The 21696-nt window shown below is 41.9% G+C and overlaps 1 protein-coding gene across 1 annotated transcript in view; it reads left to right on the top strand.

Moving 5' to 3' along the window:
• The window catches only part of LOC117507665 (contactin-4-like), a 641244-nt gene extending 620004 nt beyond the window's left edge, over positions 1–21240 (top strand). Inside the window, 11 exon segments of the mRNA XM_034167486.1 lie at positions 2796–2866; positions 7793–8027; positions 8147–8187; positions 8189–8240; positions 8243–8262; positions 9360–9444; positions 9447–9493; positions 9495–9539; positions 9617–9739; positions 20354–20522; positions 20932–21240. Of these exon segments, the coding sequence (XP_034023377.1) occupies positions 2796–2866; positions 7793–8027; positions 8147–8187; positions 8189–8240; positions 8243–8262; positions 9360–9444; positions 9447–9493; positions 9495–9539; positions 9617–9739; positions 20354–20522; positions 20932–21023 (980 nt within the window). The 3' untranslated portion in view covers positions 21024–21240.
• Positions 21241–21696: the final 456 nt, after the last annotated feature.

Genomic DNA, 21696 nt, shown 5'->3' on the forward strand with positions numbered 1-21696 from the left:
CATTGTGATTTTTAGTTGATCATAATCAAGAAATAATTCATACATTTATGATATAAGAAACATAACTTCACTGTAACTTTGAATGGCATTAATGGTTTTATTACATGTTATTTCAAATTATTTTCAGTGTTAATAGTTTCTAAACTGCTGTTTGTTTCTTTGGTTGGAAGGGAAACTCATTTCACTGCACTGTTACAGACAGTCAGGTCCACAAGTATTTGGACAGACTGTTTTTGTAATTTTGTCTCAGTGTGACTGAAGACATTAAACAAAGATATCACATTAACCATTTAGGAATTAGACATTTTCATACACATTCCCTCCATTTTCAGATGTCACAAGAAAATTAACAAATTAAATGTAATGATATTGTTAAAAAAATCTATTCATTACTTTTACACCTAGTTTTCTTGAGACAAATCATGGATACATGAACATTTCTTAGTCACTGAATATGTCTTGAACTTCATTTCCATCAATCATTAAGAAAGATGAACAGTGTGGTGCGGTGCAATAAATCTGTCTGGACAAGGCAGTTCTCAAAAACTGAATGACAATGCAAGACTAGTGAGGGAAGCCACCAAGACACCCAGACAACTCTGAAGGAGTTCTAGGCCTCTGTGGCTGCGATTGGAGAAACTTTGCGTAGTGCAACTTTTGTCTGGTGTATCACCATTTACACAGTGGGGTGGAATGCAGAAGGATTATCTTTGGTTCAGCAAGAGTTTGCTAGAAGGCCCAAGGGAGACTGAAGCCTAAATTTGTTACATTTTCTTTTATGGAAATACTTCTCTGGGGTCTTGTCTGGGTTTGTGATTGTTCTGGATTTAGAATAAGAACCAAGCTTTCAATGACTTCCTGGACTCAGCCATCAGAAGTATGTGCTGAAAGTATCACATTTGGAGAGAAGTTCATTTATCCACCAAGGACATTCATGTCTTCTGAGTCCTTGGCGATCAAGAGACACTTGGGAAGAGCTTCATGGACAGAGATGTTTGGTGATGCTGATATCTTTATAGGAAAACAAAATTCCAAGGCTTTAGGATTCCTGGTCCTTGTGGTTGTGAGACCTAGCAGCTATTCAGTGAACCTAGGTTGAAATAAGAGTTCTTTGGTACTTAGTCTCTTCAAAGTATCCTTGGCTACTGCTGGGATGTCTTTGTTTCAAATGAACTGCTACTTCAAGACACTGGGTTGAGGACTATCAGCCATGTACCATAAAATCTATATTTGCTGGACAAATCCTCCATGATATCACCCATAGGTTTCTTGAAATTTTAGTTTGAGGCTCAAATGTGACAGTTCCAAATTTCACAATCTTGGCAGTGCCTAATGCTGTCCATCCAACACAGAAATGGGTAAAAGGTGGAAAGTGGGCAACACCAACATGACCTGGGTGGGATGAATGAAACCCAAACACACCACCTTTTTCCTAAACAAACTCAGGCAAACAGAGTAACTTTGCTTCAGGTGTTTGGTTAATGCATTTTTTCTGGACTAGTTGGTGTTTTTTTTTTTAAGATATCACCTGATTGGATCTAATCAGGTGATTAGATCCAATCAATTAGATCTAAGCTGCTAATTAGTGCAGACAGTGCTAGCATGTTTAAATAATACTAAAGTGTCACTCAACTGAAATACTGCAGCACAGACTTTTTAGGTGATCTATATAGTCATTTAAACACACAGCAAGCCATATTATCTCAGAAATTTGCAACAAAGTGCTCAGAAAGGAGAGACAGAAATCCCCAGCAGATAGCAACCACAGATAGCAGGCCACTGAATCATCTCACTGGCCCACAGTACCTGACACTCAAAGCAACCACACCCCTTATTACTGAGAACTTTATGTCTTACAATAACTTAAACTGATGGGTTAAAAAAAATCACCATTGTACAATTGTTGTTAAAGGGGAAAGTAGCTACAAAGGCTATTAGCAATGTAAACATTTTTATCTATGTGGACTGACTCAGTTTTGGAGCCAGCCTCAAGTGGCCAATCAAGGAACTGCTAGAATTGCCACGTTTGCTTCTTGTTTCAGCACCGGCTATCGGGACTTGTCCAGGAGCCTCCATAGTGTGGTAGTGACTATTTAGAAGTGTTTATGTATCCATCCCCTGACTTGGCTAATGGAAAACGGCCATTTATTCTGTCCAATTAATTATGGATTCTGAAAATGTGTGTATATAAATGACTGTAATTTTTCCATCATTCATTGTCTATACTGGCATATTCCAGCTGAGGGTCACAGGATAATTCAGGGGATGGATACATCCCCTGAATTATCCTGTGCCTAGTGAGAGAGGTGGGTCACCCTCCCATCTGTTGCAGAATTTCTTAATTGTTAATGTGATATTTTTGTGAAACATTTTGAATTATTTCTGAATGACAAGACAAGAATATCTTTATTGTTATAATACAAATACATCCTCGAGCACCGGAGTAAACGTTTGTCCAGAGGGAGGAATCTGCCAACCTCCAATGTGCCCATCTGTTCATCTCTCCTCCAATAAAAAAAACAAAAAGAAAAAAATGGACGTGTCTCACATTACAGTCTGGCTTGGTGGGTGTGTCTCTCACTGAAAATACAGACAAATGACACAGACAACGGATGCAGCAGCGTGTTTTCTTCACTCCGAGTCGTAGTGCGATTTTAACGATGTAAAGTGTAAAAGTTAGAGCGGCCATGTGCAAACACAGTCAGAGCTCTGTGGAATGTTTAGTGACATCTCCGACGGTTTCTGTCAAGTTTCCTTTCTTCGCTGAAGTGCGTGTGTGTGTCTTGTTTCTGCAGCTCCAAAAGTCACACCGGCTAATGTGAGCGGTGGCGGCGGCAGTCGTTCGGAGTTAGTCATCACATGGGAGGTAAGTGGGCGTCGCCGGCGGAGGAGGGAGCCAGACATTGTTACTGTGTGTGTGTGTGTGTGTGTGTGTGTGTGTGTGTGTGTGGGTGTGTGTGTGTGTGTGTGTGTGTGTGTGTGTGTGTGTGTGTGTGTGTGTGTGTGTGTTTCCTTAATAACAGCACAAGGCCTTAATGTATGGCACTTCATTTTGAAGAACACAGAGCCAATAAGTGGTGCTGTCACTCCAGGGGAGAGAAAAACGCCTTTGAGGTTTCCGTCAGATAATGAAACTCAGCGGCTCCTTCACAGCCCGCGAACTTTTTCAGCTTTTCTTTCTTTCTTTCCAAAGCCCTCACGTATAAAAGCACATTTCTTCAGGAAGCTGAAAATCCTCGACTCCTGCTGAGAAACTCTTCACACAATCGCTGCTGATTTTTCAAAACACAGGACTTCAATTAAAGTCTAATTTCTGCTTCACAAAGCACAAACGTCTGCCTCTGAAAGCATCTGAGGCCTTTTTTTCATGCCGCATGGAATATTTTTAATTTAAAGTTTAACTTCTGCTCTGACCATAAAGGAAACATGTTTGTATTCCAGCAAGAGCCAAAAATCCATTTGAAAAAGGTGCACCAGAGGTGGGACCAAGTCACTGTCAAGTCATAAATCTGCAAGTCCCAAGTCAAGTCTCATGGCAGCTTGCAAATAATTGGTGGTCATTATGACTTGAGACTTGACTTGGGACTTGCTGATTCATGACTTGAGAGTGACTTGATGGTGACTTCATCCCATCTCTGGTGTGCACTGACCTGTGTGACAGCATGAGGTCGAACGTGCACGACGTGTGTGGGCAGGTCCTCGCCACCCGCTGCTGCACGGAGGCCGGCACAGGTGGAATCTAAATCACAGGCTGTTTCTTCAGACAACCGAGCCAAACACGGAAAAGGAAAATGGAAAATGGAAAACTGGAGGGAATCGTTTTTACAGTTAATTTGTTGGTGTTGATCCTGCAACATCAATCATTCTCACAGTTTTTGCTATAATACTACTCATTGGAATTTTTCAACAAAATAATAATAATTTATTTTATTATATCTATACATTAATTTTTTTGAACCACATAAAAACTCATTGAGATCAAAACCCCTTTTACAAGGGCGACCTGACCAGGAGAGGCAGCATCACACGTCACAGTAGACACTTTATTTACTTATTTTCTATTTTTACACACCACTATAGTGTCATGGTCCGTGGTGGCTTTACCCTGAAAGTTGTAGGAGGCAAATGCAGACTCACAGACACAGGTGTTGGAGTAAGGAAAAAGTAACTTTATCTGGTAAACTGGCAATTGGTTCGGTACACAGGAAATCAGTCAACGTAGTGGAGGTACAGGCAGGTAGCAAGCCGAGGCGGAGTCCAAAAAACAAGCACAGTTCCAAATACACGGCAACAAGAGTTCACAGGACTGAGGCAGAGGCAAAGTCAAAAACGAGCAGAATTCAGGGATAAGACGAGGCGGAAGTCGGTAACAGAGAGTGCTGGAAGGGGGCATGACCAGGGAAGACAAAGGTAAGTGCAAGCGAGTGCAGTAAGGCAAAAGCAACATGAACTGGGGCAAGATAATTAAATGACAGAAAAACCAACGGTGCAAAATGTGACGTGCTTGATTAACCATAATAAACACAAACAAAACAGAGGGGCAAAACTAAAACTAAGGTGGCAAATCGAGGAGTGACAGACCAGTGATAACTAAAAGAGAGGACGTGACACAGGAAGTGAATACACTAAACATGACAAAACAAACTATTGACAGAATAGGAAATAAATGATGAACAAATCAAAACCAGGGACTAGGTAATACAATGAATGACTAAACCATAAATAAATGATGCATGGAATAAAACCGGTAACAGAAGCATTACACAAAGTACAGAAACGAACAGAACCAAACCAAGACTTACACATGACCACATATAATAATATGAAAAGTAAAACTATAAAACCCTCAGTAGAAGCCTAGACCAAATAAGGGAAAAACCCAGACATGAACCCCAGGCTGGTGCAGATCCTGACATATAGCAATATTGCAATATATTTTAGTCACCTTTCTTTAATGTAATTTTTTTTTTATTTACTACTGTAAAACTTTGTTCTGCTGCAACAAGTGAATTTCCCCATTGTGGGATCAATAAACTTTATCTTATTTCGTCTTATATTTGTATATTTCTGTGCTCTGTGACCTATAAAAAATTGTGAAATAATAATAATCATCATTATTTAGTTGTATACAATGACAATGAAAGTCTTTTATCTCATATACAGTATACACACACACACACACACATATGAGGAACATTGTCTCTTGACTGACTCCCGGTTGGAATGGTGGACACAAAAATGACTGAACTGTCCCAGTGTTTCTGACCCTCCACGGTTTCTGAGAGATGTTGCACGTGGTTGCTGTGGGAAGCTTCTGCCTGTCAGGATCTTGTCCTCTCTCCCTCCTCTGTCTTCTGCTCTGTGTTGTTCATGCGCACTTTTTCAAAGTCTTCCACTCCTGTGTGAATCATTGCTCAACAGCTGGCTCGGCCCCTTTCTTGCTCTTCCCAGGTCTTCCAGTCAATGGAGCAGCTCTTGCGGCTGTACTTCAGGAGGACTTTGTAGTGTTTCTTCTGCCCTCCTCTGGACTGTTTTTTCTTAAATAAGTTGGGAGTGGAAGATTGTGCTTGGGAAGTTGGCCGTCATCCATCCTAGCAGAGTTACCCAACCACCAAAGCTGGTTCTTGATGATGACCACACTCAATGCTCTGTAGTTTGGCTTCAGCCAGGATGCTGATGTTGGTACAGTTGTCTTCCCACTGGATATGGGGGATACTCGTCAGGCAGTGTTGGTGCAATCACTTTGACGGTCTTTGGGTGACGGTGGTAGGTGGTCCAGGTCTCAGATCTGTACAGTAGGGTTAGTATGAAAACAGCTTTGTAGAGGAGGATTTTTGTCTCATGACAAAGGTTTCTGTTGTTGAAAAACATGGGTGCGAAGCTGGCTGAAGTCAGTTCCTGCACAAATGAGTTGGTGTTGAATCTCGTAATCTATGTCAGCATTTGATGACACATGGCTGGCCCAGCATGGCAAGTGGGTCACATACTCCAGGACCTGTCTGTGCAGTTTCACAGAAGGAAGCTTTGGATTGACCAAGTTGGGTGGAGGTTGATACAGGATCTGTGCCTTCTTCAGGCTGATATGAAGACCAAGCTTGATGTATGCTTCATCGAAGGTTCCAAGAATTTTCTGAAGACCATCTTCTGTAAAGGATGACATGCTCCTGTCATCAGCATACTGGTTGTCCAGGAGCGAAATTATAGTGATTTGTTTCTTGGCTCTCAGTCAGCTTAGGTTGTCTGTTGCGCCAATTGATGGTCAGAAGCCAATCTGGGATTCAAGGAGGACCTTTTGTGTGAGTGGTCTCAGACCTTTCTTGCAGTAGACAGTGAGGAATTCCACAATGGTTTCCACAGTCAAACATTGCATCCTTTCCACTTGTAGATGTGACAATCATTGAGTCTTTCAGTTCAGCTGGTATTTCTTCTTCAGTCCAGATGTTGATGAGTGGCACAGTTGGCATTGAGAATAATAATAATAATATTTGATTGTATCATTCATATGGTGTGATAAATGTAGCAAACAGAAACAGTAACATATGCTTTAATATGAAACAGCCTTAAAAACCAGACAAATGTGAACCTCTACACACCGGATCACAGTTTAGGATCATTTATGCTCACTGTTAAACCAACTGAGTGGTGGTCAGCACAAGAACCCTCTAACTGGAGCTCTGCAACATCCTGGCAGGAGGATCAGATTTATAGAACTGCTCAGACAAATGGGACAGTGCAACAGTCGTCTGTCAACACCTTCCAACAAAGAGGCCGACAAACTCAACTGATTCTACACCAGTTCTGTCAGTAGCAATGAGCCAAAGTTGCAGTAAATTAATCTTATTGACTTTTGACTGCTGAGTTTGGGAGAGTTGAGTTGAGCACTTGTATATTTGTTGTATGTAAACTTCTGGCCTTGACTGTATACGTTTTCTGTCAGATGTATGTGGGTGTTTCTGGCTAGGACTGGCCTGTTGCTGAGAAACAGTAACAGCAAGCAACGCCCTCCACAACCCATACGGAAAACCCTTATACCAACAACCCGATACCCCAAACCCCAAACACAGACATCCACACACACAACATCCCCCACCACCACACACAAACAGAAGGATCCTTCCTTCCTGTCTGTATGCATTGTTCAATACTTAAATATTGCTGCATCAAGATCAAAGATCAGTAAGAAGATTGATAGCATTAATGTGACTATTCCTGTCTTTGATAGCTTTAATCAAATATGCCTTAATTAAAGACAGTTAAAGCATTGGTTGCCTTGCAACCACTGACCTAATAAGCAGAGTGGGATGGGGCAATGTCCCAAATACATATAGATGTGACAGTGGGATGGAGGTTGCCTAGCAACCCTGGTGTCAAAGGCAGTACAATCACAAATGTCTTCCAGATCTCACATCCACGCATCGCCTAGCTACCCTGTTAGTAAAACTAAGTCCCTTCGGCTGCTCCCTTGTTTGCACTCGGGGTCACCACAGCAAATCCAAGGTGGATCTGCATGTTGAATTGGCACAAGTTTTACGCCGGATGTCCTTCCTGACGCAACTCCACATTACATGGAGAAATGTAGCAGGGGTGGGATTTGACCTGGAACCTTTTGCACTGAAACCAAGCGCATTAACCACTTGGCCACCACCCCTGCTACCCTGTTAGTGCATGATATAAAACATGGAGTAGTGTTTACTCATACCACACCACATCTTGTATTATATTCACATTTTACCAATAAACTGTATAAATCCTGAAACCAGCTTCCATTGTTGTTTGTTTTTGTATGTTTCAGCCTGTTCCAGAGGAGTTGCAGAACGGACCAGGTTTTGGATACGTTGTGGCGTTTCGGCCCCATGGAGCCACCGGCTGGATGCAGGCTGCTGTGCCGCTGCCTGAGGCATCCAGATACATATTTAAGAACGAAAGCATCCAGCCGTTCTCACCATTCACCGTGAAGGTCGGGGTGTACAACAACGAAGGAGAGGGCCCTTTTGGATCTGTTACCACAATCTACTCTGCTGAAGAAGGTGAGCTTCCTGCGATGTCACACCGTGAATCCAGGCTGTCAACAGACACAGCAACGATCTTGTAGCAGTTGGATAGTCTGTAAAAGCTCAGCATTCCTCTCCTTTTGCTTTGGCTGCAGAGCCGGGGCGAGCGCCCACCAGGGTCCGTGCCAGGAGCCTGGTCTGCGTCTGAGATTGAAGTTGTGTGGAGAGCTCTGCCCTGGAATGCCAGTAAGAGAGAGTGATGGGCTACGAGGTGAGCCGCAGTGACAACGTTGTGTTTGTAAAGCTCCCAAATGCTCTTGAGTCTTGTTCTCTTTAATTATTGATGGGTGTTTGAGGTGCTTTGCACCTTCAGCACAGGAGATAATTGCTTGCTGCATGTACAATGGTGCCACGCCTGTGTGCCCAGCTGTGTTTCTTGTAGCTTAGCTAAGTACTGGGGCCACGATGATTACTGCACTGATGCGGGACTCAACATTTTAACTTGTAATTCACACATCAGCAGCGCAGCTCTTGTCATTTTAATTCTGCTCACTATTAAACGAAGATGTGAATTCCGCCGTTTGATTACATAAAGTGTCAGAATTATAAAGTATTGTCCACTCAGAGTGGGCAGAGGAGCATGAGCGGACCAGCCCGTGAGCAAAGATAAATTATATTTGTGCTGCCGAGCGTGCCGGCTGTTTCAGCCCTGACAAACTGAGTGACAAACGAAATCTGTTATCAGTGGAAGTCGATAGCAGGGAGTGTTGAGGATTCTCTCCATCATCTTCTTTGTTTGCTTGATGTTTTTTCTTTGTGTTTGTGTCCGCTCCACCACATCAACCCTGCTGCAGCATACAGTAAAGCAAAAACCACAGGTCATGTGCTTTCAGAATGCTTCACCCTGCTTCCACACTCTGCAGCTGATGGGCTGCTTTGACACAAAACTGGCAGCTGTGTTTGTTTATTTAATTATAACAAGATCTAATGAATACCTTTACAGAAAACAAATATTATTTTTACAGTATAAAATAGCTGTAATTTGCAAAAAATAAAATACATATGTAATAATAATCATAATAATAAAAGGAACAGCCTTGAACCTGAGTATTTCCTTGGCAGCATTGTGTTGTCACACAATAGGAGCTCTGTTGATATGGTAATGTCATATACAATTCATTTGATGTTCAGAGATTTTACTGTATTCTTATGTGATCATTCTGGCCGCTGGAGCTAGCTGTAGAAGAATTATTTTTCTTTTGATTGCTTGTTTTTTATCAGTGCAGTGTGCGGGCTGGACACCAAAGCTTTTATGGTGCTGCTATCTTCCCGCTGTCATGTTTGTCTTTCTGCTTTGGTGCCTGTCAGCTGAAGTACTGGAGTAAAGGTGAAAGAGAAGACATCGCCAGTGTGCAAAGGACCGTGGGAAATCAAACGTCCACTGTTATCCGTGGAATGAAGGCAGCACCACGTACTACGTCTCGGTGAGGGCATATAACACCTGCCGGAGCAGGGCCCGCCAGCGCTGCCGTCAACGTTACTACCAAAAACCAACGTCAGTATCAGCTCTATTAGCAACCGCTATGCAACACTCGCCTCCTGGCATGAATAACGTGTTTTTCTCTCGTCAGCACCCCAGCCAGCCACCGGGCAAAGTGATGTGGAAGACGGTTCCAACTCCACGATATCCTCAAATGGGAGGCAGGTCAATAGCCCTGGAGAATGAGTCCGAGGTCACCGGCTACAAAGTGAGCAATGCAGCCTGCAACAGACGAGTGCACACAAATAGCTCTACAAGGGGGGTGGGGGGGAGAAAGTTGCAGTTCCTTGACTGGCCACTTGACACTGGCTCCAGAAAAGAGCAGGGCCCATTTCATAAACTGTTTCATGAAGCATTCTAATCTTGTTTAGTCGAATAAACTCACTTAGTTGACTAATTTGTTAACATTAGCCGTTGCACAAAGTGCTTAGTCCACTAAAGTTTTGCCTCACCTGACTAAAGTTTTTCACTTGGTACAGAGGAGCCTAATCTTGTTTTAGTCAACAAAACTTCAGTGTCTTACCTCAGAAAGTGGAGGCTATCATGTACCACCACTTGATGGAACAATCAAGAGCACCTCTATGTCGCTCAAATCCTCCGAAAGGAGAGCTTCCTCCGCTTTTGGCCATGGGTGTAACGTTGTGACGACTGTCGTGATGTGTTTGTGACAGTTCTCACATTAGCCACGGGTGTCACTGTTACGCTGAGCAGTGTTGTGTTCACAAAAAATACTTAAAGGAAGTGTCGAAGAAGAAGTGCTAGGCTACGAGTAAAGCATGTTTGGACTGGATGGCTGTGGACTGCTGTTATGTGTTATTATGTGAATAGAGGCTGTGACTCACAGACTTGCAGAATGATGACCATCAGAGCGACACCTCGGTGGGTTGTAGCCAAACCAGAAATAAAAGTTAGTACTTTTAGCAGCTATCAGAAGCTTGATGTGCTAGGTAGGGTAACCATATGTCCAATTTTTTTTTTCCCTGGACACAAGACCTGAAAAAGTATCCGGCCAGGATTTCAAAATTCAATTTATACAGGTGGTGTCAAATCAAAACACAAGTTGCCCCAAGGTGCTTCACAGGGTAAGGTCTAACTTTAGCACTCCCCCTCAACCCGAGCAAGCACTTACGTAACAGTGGTAAGGAAATACTCCTTGTGGTGTTTTTTACTGAAGAAAACTCAAGCAGACCAGACTCAGAGGGGTGACCCACTGTTAGGCCAGTCTATAAAACAAAGTCCAGTTATAGATCACTGTAATTGGCCATGTCGTCCTCCAGCATGACAAAGTTGCAGGCTTAGCTTGGCTACATCCTCAACAGGGGTCCATTAAGCAGCTTCCAACGTTATTCCAGGTGACAACACCTCAAGCGGAGAAAGACAAACGATCAGTCAGAACTAACAGCACACAAAACACTAGCTCCCAGCAGGAAACCAACAGAGTAACAGAAGGATATTAAAGGGATCACCAGCATTAGCTTCACTAACGCACCCAGCATTTAGATATAATGAGGCTGAGACAGGCTTCAGTGTCATGACACAATTAAGAAGAAGAGGAACAAATGATTCAGTACAGCACTAATATATGTTAGTCATACGAAGGGAAAATAGACGAGTCTTTAATCTGGACTTAAATTACTTCAGCGAATGTCAGACTGTTTTTATCTCAGCAGGCAGATAGTTCCACAGAACATGTGCATGATAAGAGAAGGCTCTGTGGCCTGCTGACTTCTTTTAACCTTAGGAACACACAGTAATCCTGCATCCTGAGCACACAAAACATGGGCCGGTACGTAATTAGCTCAGCCAGATAGGAGGATTTTGTATGTTAGTAACAAAACCTTAAAATCAGACCCTGTGGGGACAGAAAGCCAGTGATAGGAGGCCAAAATCAGGGCAGTGTGGTCAAATGTTCTGCTCAGAGTTCCAGCAGCAGTATTTTGAGACAGTTGGAGACCTCTAATGCTGGACTGCAGTAAACCAGATATGCATCAGCTATAACCAGGTGAGGATGAATCATTACAATATTACGGAGGTGACAGAAAGCAGTACTACTGATTTCTGTCATGGATCACCCCAAGGTTCCTCACTTCATCACTGTGATGTATAACTGTTAGCTGTTCAAATATATATATATATATATATATATATATATATAATACACATATTAGGCCATGAGACGTGACCATTTATTTTCATTTTTGTAGCACATCTGGTAACTACTGGGAAATGACCTTTTAAAATTTCTTTACCTATCAATATGTAATTTCAGCCTGTACCACTTGAAGGATTTGCACATTTTCTAGAAAAAATCATTAGAATTGATGGCTGACTAATGCCTAGATCGAGGTAGAACCCAAGCTCTTCTGTACATAAATGCACTGCAGGTAAGCCCCTGGGTTCGAGGATGAAAACATGGCCGCTTGATGCATGTTTGTGAAAGCAAGTCAGAAATTACAGATTTCACTGATAAAAGCTGGTCTGAGTTCATAGAATCATCCAGAGCTTGGATCTCACTGTCAGAGTATGAAGGAGTTGAAAGTACTGTGGCCTTGGAGGCAACTGAGAGGTGAGAAATCATGTACACTCCAAACACGCAGCTGCATTAGTTATGTTCACCTGCTACCTCTCTTTAACATAAAGAGCTCTTGCAAGTTTTGGATGTGAACTCAATTTTACAATTTCATGAATGGAGACTTCGTGGTGCAAAGACAAGAGCACTATGGGTTTTCACAAGTTGCATGTGACATGACAATTGAGCAGACATGCAACAGCGACACAAAGACAAAAGGCGGAATGGTGGGGATTCACTCTTAACAAGGGTGCATCTCAAAGATGGATCCTGTCTTATCCAGAGAGGGCAGCAATAACAAGATCTTGTTTTGAGTATGCTGGGATTTCAAGGGATGGACACAGAAGGATCTAGATGTACCCCATTCCAAGAGGGAAGAAGCTGCTATCTGCCAATTCACTGAGTGCATGAGGGATTAATCAATCCCTTTACCTATGATTGCAAGAATCTAGTCCATATTGTCTCTGGAGTAATGGTCCCTGATGCCATTGCCAAGGATATCCTGTCTGCTTCAGAGAAGGGAGAGCTTCGTTTCATAGAATTCTGCCATGACCAGCTTCTAACAGTCAAGAAAGGGTTCCATGATGCCATCAAAGACCTGAAGTTAAAGTCCTTCTGAGGTGTTGGCAAGGTAACAAAGACTAAAACTAGTGGGAAAGAAACAATTCTCAAGTCAGCGAGGAATCTGATGGCACGCCTTGTAATTATAGGAAGAGAAAGGGTGATCAAGATTGAGGAGTTACTGGCTTACACCCTGGGACTCATGCCCTTGGCTTTAGCGTTTCCAGATGGAGGCCTTATGGAGACGCACAAGGCGAATCTGTGCCATCACCTGGAGGACAAAACGCCATCACCTGTTGCCAATAGAGTCCCACCCAATTCAGTTTTGGATACTTGATACAATGGCCATCCTTCAGAGCATCAGCCTCAGAGAGATTCCAAAGACCTTTGGGGAACTTGCCCACACTGTACCTGAAGAAGGTGGCAAAATTTGCCAGGGAATGCTCTGCAAAGACGTTCATCTTGTTACAGACCAGTACCCAATAGTCAGCATCAAGAATGCAGAGAGGGACCGCAGGGCTAAGGTTCAGTCTGCTTCACAGTTGAGGGCCACTGAGATTTTTCAGAGGGTCAAAAAGTACCTGCTCAGTGGAAGAAGTACTGTGCGACAAACAGGGAGCTGGAGTTCTTTATCAAATCATGGGTACAAGATGGGCCGGGGACACTCCTTTACACTCTTGATTGGCCAGTCAGACACCTGCCACAAAATCTGTTCTGCTGGCACCTCATCATCCCCCCACAATTGCAGAAGTTGAAGAGCTGAAATGCCTCATGAAGAGGCAGACCCTACTACTTTATGCCAGGGGGACTGCGAACTCCATAGTAATTCAGTCCCCTGACACAGATGTAATGATTCTGTCCACTGCAAGTTCAAGGATTTGGACTGTTGTCTGTGATTTGAGACAGGAAACCGGCAATAGTAGGCGGATATTAGATGTTGGTGCCATACACTCCTGTCTGAGTGAAATTCATCCTTTGGCCCCATTGGCCTTGATAAGACTACATGCCTTCACAGACTGTGACAGTATCTGTGAAAGTGAGGCCCATCAACTGATGTTGGGGGAACCCAAATTTGTTGATTTCTTCTCCCAAGTTGGGAGGACATTGGAGGTTGATGAGGGTTTGGTCAGCAAGCAGAGGAATTTGTTTGCTCACTGTATGTCAAAGATCTGAAGCATGTGAATGATGTCACTGCAGCACTTTTTAAAACTGGCCAACACATGGATGACACCCTGCCACCCAACAAAGATTCCTTGGAGAAGCATCTTCTTTGGGCAAATTATCAGACAGGCATTCTTCACTGCTGCCTTGAACCCAATGGAAGCATCCCACCGCCAAACAGCCATGGATGAACAATTGATGATGGTGTCCTCTGGGTTAAATGGATGGATCTTCTCCCAGTCTCCGATTCACTTCTTGAGCTGGCAAACTGCAAGTGTAAGAAGAATAAGTTGCCAGACCAAATTATGCACTGGTTTCAAGAATAATCTAATAATCACAGAGTTCTGTTCCTGCACTGACTGAGAAAACAAAGATGCACCGGTAGAGGAGTAGCATTTCTTTGATGATGGGATTTGGGGGATGAAGAGATAGATTCTGATGACGGGGGAAGTTGGAATCAGATGACTAGACATTCCTGGCAGATGGTAAATGTAAAAGTCATTTTGCAAAATGAAACATGTATTCAAAGTCTTGAAATGCAATTTCAGGCTTTGCAATTTTTCACAGAAGATCGAGATCAAATCAAACCAATTTCATTTATATAGCGCCAAATCACAACAAACAGTTGCCCCAAGGCGCTTCATATTGCAAGGCAAAACCATACAATAATACATAAAAACACCAACTGTCAAAACGACCCCCTGTGAGCAAGCACTTGACGACAGTGGGAAGGAAAAAACTCCCTTTAACAGGAAGAAACCTCCAGGCAGAAACAGGCTCAGGGAGGGGCGTCTTCTGCTGGGACTGGTTGGGGCTGAGGGAGAGAACCAGGAAAAAGACATGCTGTGGAGGGGAGCAGAGATCAATCACTAATGATTTAAATGCAGAGTGGTGCTACAGACAAAAAGAGAAAGAAACACTCAGTGCATCATGGAACCCCCAGCAGTCTAAGTCTATAGCAGCATAACTAAGGGATGGTTCAGGGTCACCTGATCCAGCCCTAATTTAAGATTAGGCTTAAAACTTTCCTTTTTGCTAAAGCTTATAAGTAGAGAGGGTGTCTGTCTCCCTGATCTGAATTGGGAGCTGGTTCCAGAGGAGAGGAGCCTGAAAGCTGAAGGCTCTGCCTCCCATTCTACTCTTACAAACCCTAGGAACTACAAGTAAGCCTGCAGTCTGAGAGCGAAGCGCTCTATTGGGGTGATATGGTACTATGAGGTCCCTAAGATAAGATGGGACCTGATTATTCAAAACCTTATAAGTAAGAAGAAGAATTTAAATTCTATTCTAGAATTAACAGGAAGCCAATGAAGAGAGGCCAATATGGGTGAGATATGCTCTCTCCTTCTAGTCCCCGTCAGTACTCTAGCTGCAGCATTTTGAATTAACTGAAGGCTTTTCAGGGAACTTTTAGGACAACCTGATAATAATGAATTACAATAGTCCAGCCTAGAGGAAATAAATGCATGAATTAGTTTTTCATCATCACTCTGAGACAAGACCTTTCTAATTTTAGAGATATTGCGTAAATGCAAAAAAGCAGTCCTACATATTTGTTTAATATGCGCATTGAATGACATATCCTGATCAAAATGACTCCAAGATTCTCACAGTATTACTGGAGGTCAGGGTAATGCCATCCAGAGTAAGGATCTGGTTAGACACCATGTTTCTAAGATTTGTGGGGCCAAGTACAATAACTTCAGTTTTATCTGAATTTAAAAGCATGAAATTAGAGGTCATCCATGTCTTGAGATAATATATCAATGCTTCTTTAACCAATCTGAACTGCTGCTACCAATTTCAAAGTACAAAATTTTCACCTAATCGTATAGAGTAACCTAAATGAAGAAATTGTTTCTCTTTCATAGAGCAGGTCTTGTCAAGATGCAACTACTCTGGTTGTGGTCAGAATTGTTTTATGTTTTGTCGTGTACTATGTAGCATGTGGGAAGGGGTTAATTTGACATTTTTTTGTGTAAATTATGCTATTTTTTTTTCTCAGTTCTCAGCATGAAAAGAATCTAATTAATGTATATTTCAAGAAAAATGTGATTTTACAAATTGTATTCACTGCAAAATGGGTGGTTGCCCCTTAGCAATGACTTCCTATTAAATTTCAATAAAGTAATTTTTCTCAAAAATGTGCAAGTGTGTTTGTGGTAACAAGCTGAAATGTGTTCACTGTGTTCATCTTCATATAAAAAAGGAGTATTTTTTTTAGTTACCAGGTCTATGCTACAAAAATCCTTTTCTAAGAACATTTTAGGGTCTCGTCTCATGGCCTATATGGTATGACATATGACATGGATGGCCCAGCTGGCCTCAATCGAAGTTCAGTATTAGCTTGATACTCTGAGATGAGAGCATGTCCAGGCTTCATTCATCCCGTCCAGGTCTCCATCTATTGTTTTGGGATTAGTCGGGGATCTAGCGGAGTCAGCACTGCCAACATGGCAACCTCTCTTCAGAAAACCTACTGGTGATGTCACAGAGGTTTGTCTGGTGTGTGTACAAACAACACTGACCTCTAGTGGCCACCATGATCCTGTAATTACAGCGTGAAATCAGTGTTTTTTTTGTATACTTTGATGTGGTGTGAATTCTCACACTGTAAAAAGTAAATAATTCAATCATCAATAAATAAAGACATTTCAGAGGGAGGAGAAACAGATCTGCTCCATTGTGGGCAGTGTATTCTGTGATGCTCATTAGCCAAAACCAACAGCAGCTGCTTATTTTTAGAAAGTTGTGTTTTAGTTTGATGTCAGAACTCATCAGTTCATGACAGAGCAGGAAGAGCAGAGTGCCGACTAAGGACTGGATCAGGTCCTCTTTCTGGCCATGTTTCAGATACATCAATATCAGATGTTTAAAAAAATAACTTCACAGGTAATATAAGTCGACTTTACAGCACTGAGATAGAGTGATATTTGGGTAAAACCCATTCCATCGTTTACAGTAGTAGTTTAGTTTTCCTCTGGTAACGGCTCATCAGTACTTTTCTAATTGTAATGTATTTATTTATTTATTAGAGCATCACACAGGAGCACCAAAATAATGTAATTGACAAATATACAGGCCTCTCAACGGGGGACCATAAAGATGTAACCCAGTATTAAATAAAACATCACACGCGAGCACCATAAGAATGTAGGAATAAGCAGTATCTGATGAGTCACCAAATAATTAACAGTTTAGGGTCCCCAAACTCCACCATTTCAATTATTTAAACACAAAGCATTTTGTTTGATTAATCCATACAACAGAAGTTTAGATATGAATAAAAGAAATACTGATGCAATCTTTTTATTTTAAAAGAATGTCTGTCTTCACTTAGACCTAAATATAATAGCTGCTTGTCAAGACAAAGTTTTGTCATGGGGGAAGGTCCTGGCCTTGGCGTGATGTCATAAAATTTGGGTTCTCCTGGCCTGGAGAAGCTCAGATTCTGACATGAAGATTCTGACATATAATGTCATGTAATTCATAATGACCGAAAATTCACTGATAAAAGGCAAGGGCTCCCCTTTGAGGAAGTTTGAATTACAGTTTTGTTTTGCTGTGAATCCCAGTGATGGTCCCTGGGGGATGTCTCCAAGCTTATCTTAAGATCTCCAGATGACTTAGGAATTTCTCAACTGAGAGGGAAAACACAGTCTTTTGTCTGCACTTCCAAACTCAGGTTTTTGTTGAGACAGCATTAATGTATTTATTTATTAGGGCGAATTTATAAGTCAAACATAGAACATATGGAGATTTTACTGGTGGTATTCTAATAAAGTGAATCCAGTTTAATCAAACATTTAAAAGCTCTTCACACCTGAAGGAACTCAATCCAAAGCAGATGTAATTAACGTAATTTCTTCTCCCTTTTTGCTTGGGGTCATCACAGCATTTCCCATCTGCATGGTGACTGCGTCATTTGTCATTTGACTTAAGTTATTGTGGGAAAAATATAAATTAAATCTTAAAAATAATTTGAAGACATTTCCTATGTTGGCACTTTTCTTGGGTTTCCATGACAGATTTGTACAGTTAAGAGATATCAATAAAGTTCTATCTAATCTAAATTTCTAATTAAGTTACTTCAGCTGCTCCCTTATTTTCACTCTGGGTCGCCCAGGAGATCTGAAGTGGATCTGCATGCTAAGATAGATAGAAAGTATTCACAGTGCTTTCACTTTTCCATGTTACAGCCTTATGCCAAAATGGAGTAAATTCATTTTTTCCCCTCAAATTTCTACTCACAACAACTCATAATGACAACATGAAAAAAAGTTTTTTGTTTTAATTTTGCAAATTGTTAGGGAAAAAAAAACACCAGGGGAAACAGGGTTCAGTTACTAAGATCTTTCTTCATTTAAAGCTTTAAAGGTAGATGTCATACAGAGTATAGGTCTGAAGATGAAATACAAGTACATTCAGTTTTCATACAGTGCCAAGGTGGTCCAAAGTCCATTCAATGAAATCATTTGATAGTATAAGACAGTCTGTCTCAAAAGTCCATCCTTGGTCATTCATTATACAACTGATGAAACATTGTCTCGCCTCATCATATAGCATAAGACAGTCAGTCCTTTCCTCTTGCTTATCATGCACTGATTGAAGCCTCATCAATCTTATCTGTGCCCTTTGTACACTTCCTCTTCCATGGCATTGTTCAGTCAATTACTAAGACAGTTATAATGGTAAATATATTTTACAGAACATATATTAAAAATAAAAAACTAAGACATCACATGTACATAAGTATTCACACCTTTTGCTCAATACTTTGGCAGCAATTACAGCCTCAAGTTTTCTTGAATATGATGTTACAGTTGGTTGCACCTGTCTTTGGGTAGTTTTGTCCATTCCTCTTTGCAGCACCTCTCAAGCTCCATCAGGTTGGATGGGGAGCGTCGGTGCACAGACATTTTCAGATCTCTCCAGAGATGTTCAGGCAGTTTCAGGTCTGGGCTCTGGCTGGGCCACTCAAGGACATTCACAGAGTTGTCCTGAAGCCACTCCTTTGATATCTTGGCTGTGGTGCTTAGGGTTATTGTCTTACTGAAAGATGAACCATTGCTGCAGGTCAAGAGGTCAAGAGCACTCTGGAGCAGGTTTTCATCCAGGATGTCTCTGTACATTGCTGCATTCACCTTTACCTCAATCCTGACTAGTCTTCCAGTTCCTGCTGCTGATAAAACATCCCCACAGCATGATGCTGCCACCACCATGCTTCACTGTAGGGATGGTGTCTGGTTTCCTCCAAACATGACGTCGGGCATTCCCACAAAGAGTTCAATCTTTGTCTCATCAGACTAGAGAATTTTGTTTCTCGTGGTCTCAGAGTCCTTCAGGTGCCTTTTGGCAAACTCCAGGTGGGCTGCCATGTGCCTTTTACTAAGGAGTGGCTTCCGTATGGACACTCTACTATACAGGCCTGTATAGTAGAGTGTCATAGATGGAGGCCACTGTGCTCATTGGGACCTTCAAAGCAGCAGAAACGTTTCTATACCCTTCCCCAGATTTGTGCCTCGAAACAATCCTGTCTTGGAGGTCTTCAGACAATTTCTTTGACTTCATGTTTGGTTTGTGCTCTGACTGTCAGCTGTGGGACCTTCAGTGGTGGGCACAGTTCCGATAATCCGATAACAGATAATTATCTAAGATAATGTTTTCATTATCAGATTATCTTTTTAGATAACTTTAAAAACCATTATTGGACTAATATCTTCTGATAAATTTTTGTCCGATAACTTTTAGACAGATAACGTAGAAAACAAAGCTGAACAGTGACAAACATTTTTAAAATTTAAAATCAGTTGAGCACCTACCTGTTAAAAGTTTCCTAACAGATGTATAGTTCCACCCTCTACAAACAGAAGAAAGCTGCTTCAGGAGAAACCACTCTATCCTCTACAGGCAAAGAAGAACTGGTCACAAAAAAAATAATAATAATTTCCTTTAACCCTAATACTGATACGCTGGTAATATCACCCAAGTCATCCAGAGGCATACATTTTAACTTATGGTTCAAATTTTAACCAAACTAATTTTGGACAAGTTATTTAAAATTACTGTCATGTCTAAAGTTTTATAAAGTGGAAATATCAGATATATGTTTTAGTTTTACAGTAATGTGCTAACTTTTAAGGTTTTAGTGAGCACATGCTGTGCTCAGCAGTGCATTATGGGTATATTATGGGTATAAGGTAATCTCAGTACGTTCACGACAGGACAAATGCATTTCAGACACTCTGTTCAGGCTCCAGGGACAACAGCATTAAACTCTAGTGCCTAAAACTCTTGTGGATATATTCTCTGGGTTTATAGATGTTATTGTATTTGCGATTGTTAAAGTCCACGCATCTTAAATGTAGCAGACACAGATTATCTGGAATTTTGTTTTGGCAAGTTTTCAAGGCCTCTGCTGTCATCTACTGGCTAGTAGTATTCATGGCACCTCCTCCCCACCACCAAAAAAAAAGGTCCATCTTGAATTGTTTAGTTTTTTTGTGGTGATCAGTGTCCATGTGTCCTCAGGTGCTGTACAAGAAGAATCGACACAGTCGTCCCAACGTGATGGAAACCAACACCACCTCTGTGGAGCTGGCCCTGCCCACCGATGAGGACTACATCATCCAGATCAGGCCATTTGGGGAAGGAGGGGAAGGCAGCAGCAGCAGACAGATTACCATCCCAAAGATAGCAGGTCACATGATCCACACATCCAGTAGCAGCCATGTGCATGACACCATCTTCTTCATTTACTACACTGGGGAGGGATGGTCTAGCGGTTAAACATCAACCTTCAGGCCAGAGGATCCTCAATTCAAAAACCCAGCCAGGCTGGAAAATCACTCAGGGCCCTTGGGCAAGGTCCTTATTCCCTGAGTTGCTCCGGGTGTGTAGCGAACGCCTTGCATGGCAGCACCTTGGTATCGGTGTGTGACTGTGAATGTGAGGCATCATTGTAAAGTGCTTTCACCATTTGATACAGATAGGAAAGTGCTATATGACTGCAGTCCATTTTGCAAACAAATGTTTTCTCTTTGTACTTTGTAATAAGAGCGATTATTTTTTCACAAAATGGTATTTTTGTTTTGTTTTTATCTTTACAGGACCCAACGCAGTGGGTTCAGCATCCAAGGTCTCCACTCTGTCAGCGCTCAGCACAATAGCTCTGTCTTTCACAGCGCGGACGTCTTTATGACACACGGCTCCCAGCAGGCGCTGCGCCTAACGAGTCCGGCACAGCAAACATGGCCCACTCTGGTGTAGCTCGACCCATTCATTTAGGTTTTAGAGGCTGAGGGGAAAAAAAACACACCGCTGAGACAACGGGGAGGCGGAGTCTGCTCAGCACCCAGACTAAAGACGGGAGATTGAACGATGTCTTCACGATGTTGTTACCAAAGCAGCTTTCATAAGAAAAAAGAAAAATGTCTTATATGCATCTTTTTGTATGACATATTGAGCTTTTATACATTTTGATTTTTTTAATCAATTCCAAATCAGTCTGGGCTCATTGGTGCGAGAAGGTGCATGGCAAAAATACCATCAGAGTGCGATTCCACAGCGCACCTTTGGTCTTCTAAAACTTTAGCTGTGGTTCTGTAAAATGGAACCGAAGTTTTTGTTGGCGTCATTTATCTGTTCCATTTCCGCTTCTTTCCTTTTGCTGAAAATGTTTCATTTAGAGGAATTTGTCATTATCTTAGTCACCAAAGAGAAGATTAGCACCAAAATCAGCTGTCAGGACCACACGTGACCGTCGCAGCATCGTCCTCACTCCATAAGTGGTTTGGGTCAAGGTTTCAAATCATTAGAAAGGATTCAAGAATCTCTGAGGATGAATGTGCCGTCTGGCACTTTGGGCTCCATCT

This window comes from Thalassophryne amazonica, chromosome 3 (genome assembly GCF_902500255.1).
Source record: "Thalassophryne amazonica chromosome 3, fThaAma1.1, whole genome shotgun sequence".
Classification (NCBI taxonomy): Eukaryota; Metazoa; Chordata; class Actinopteri; order Batrachoidiformes; family Batrachoididae; genus Thalassophryne; species Thalassophryne amazonica.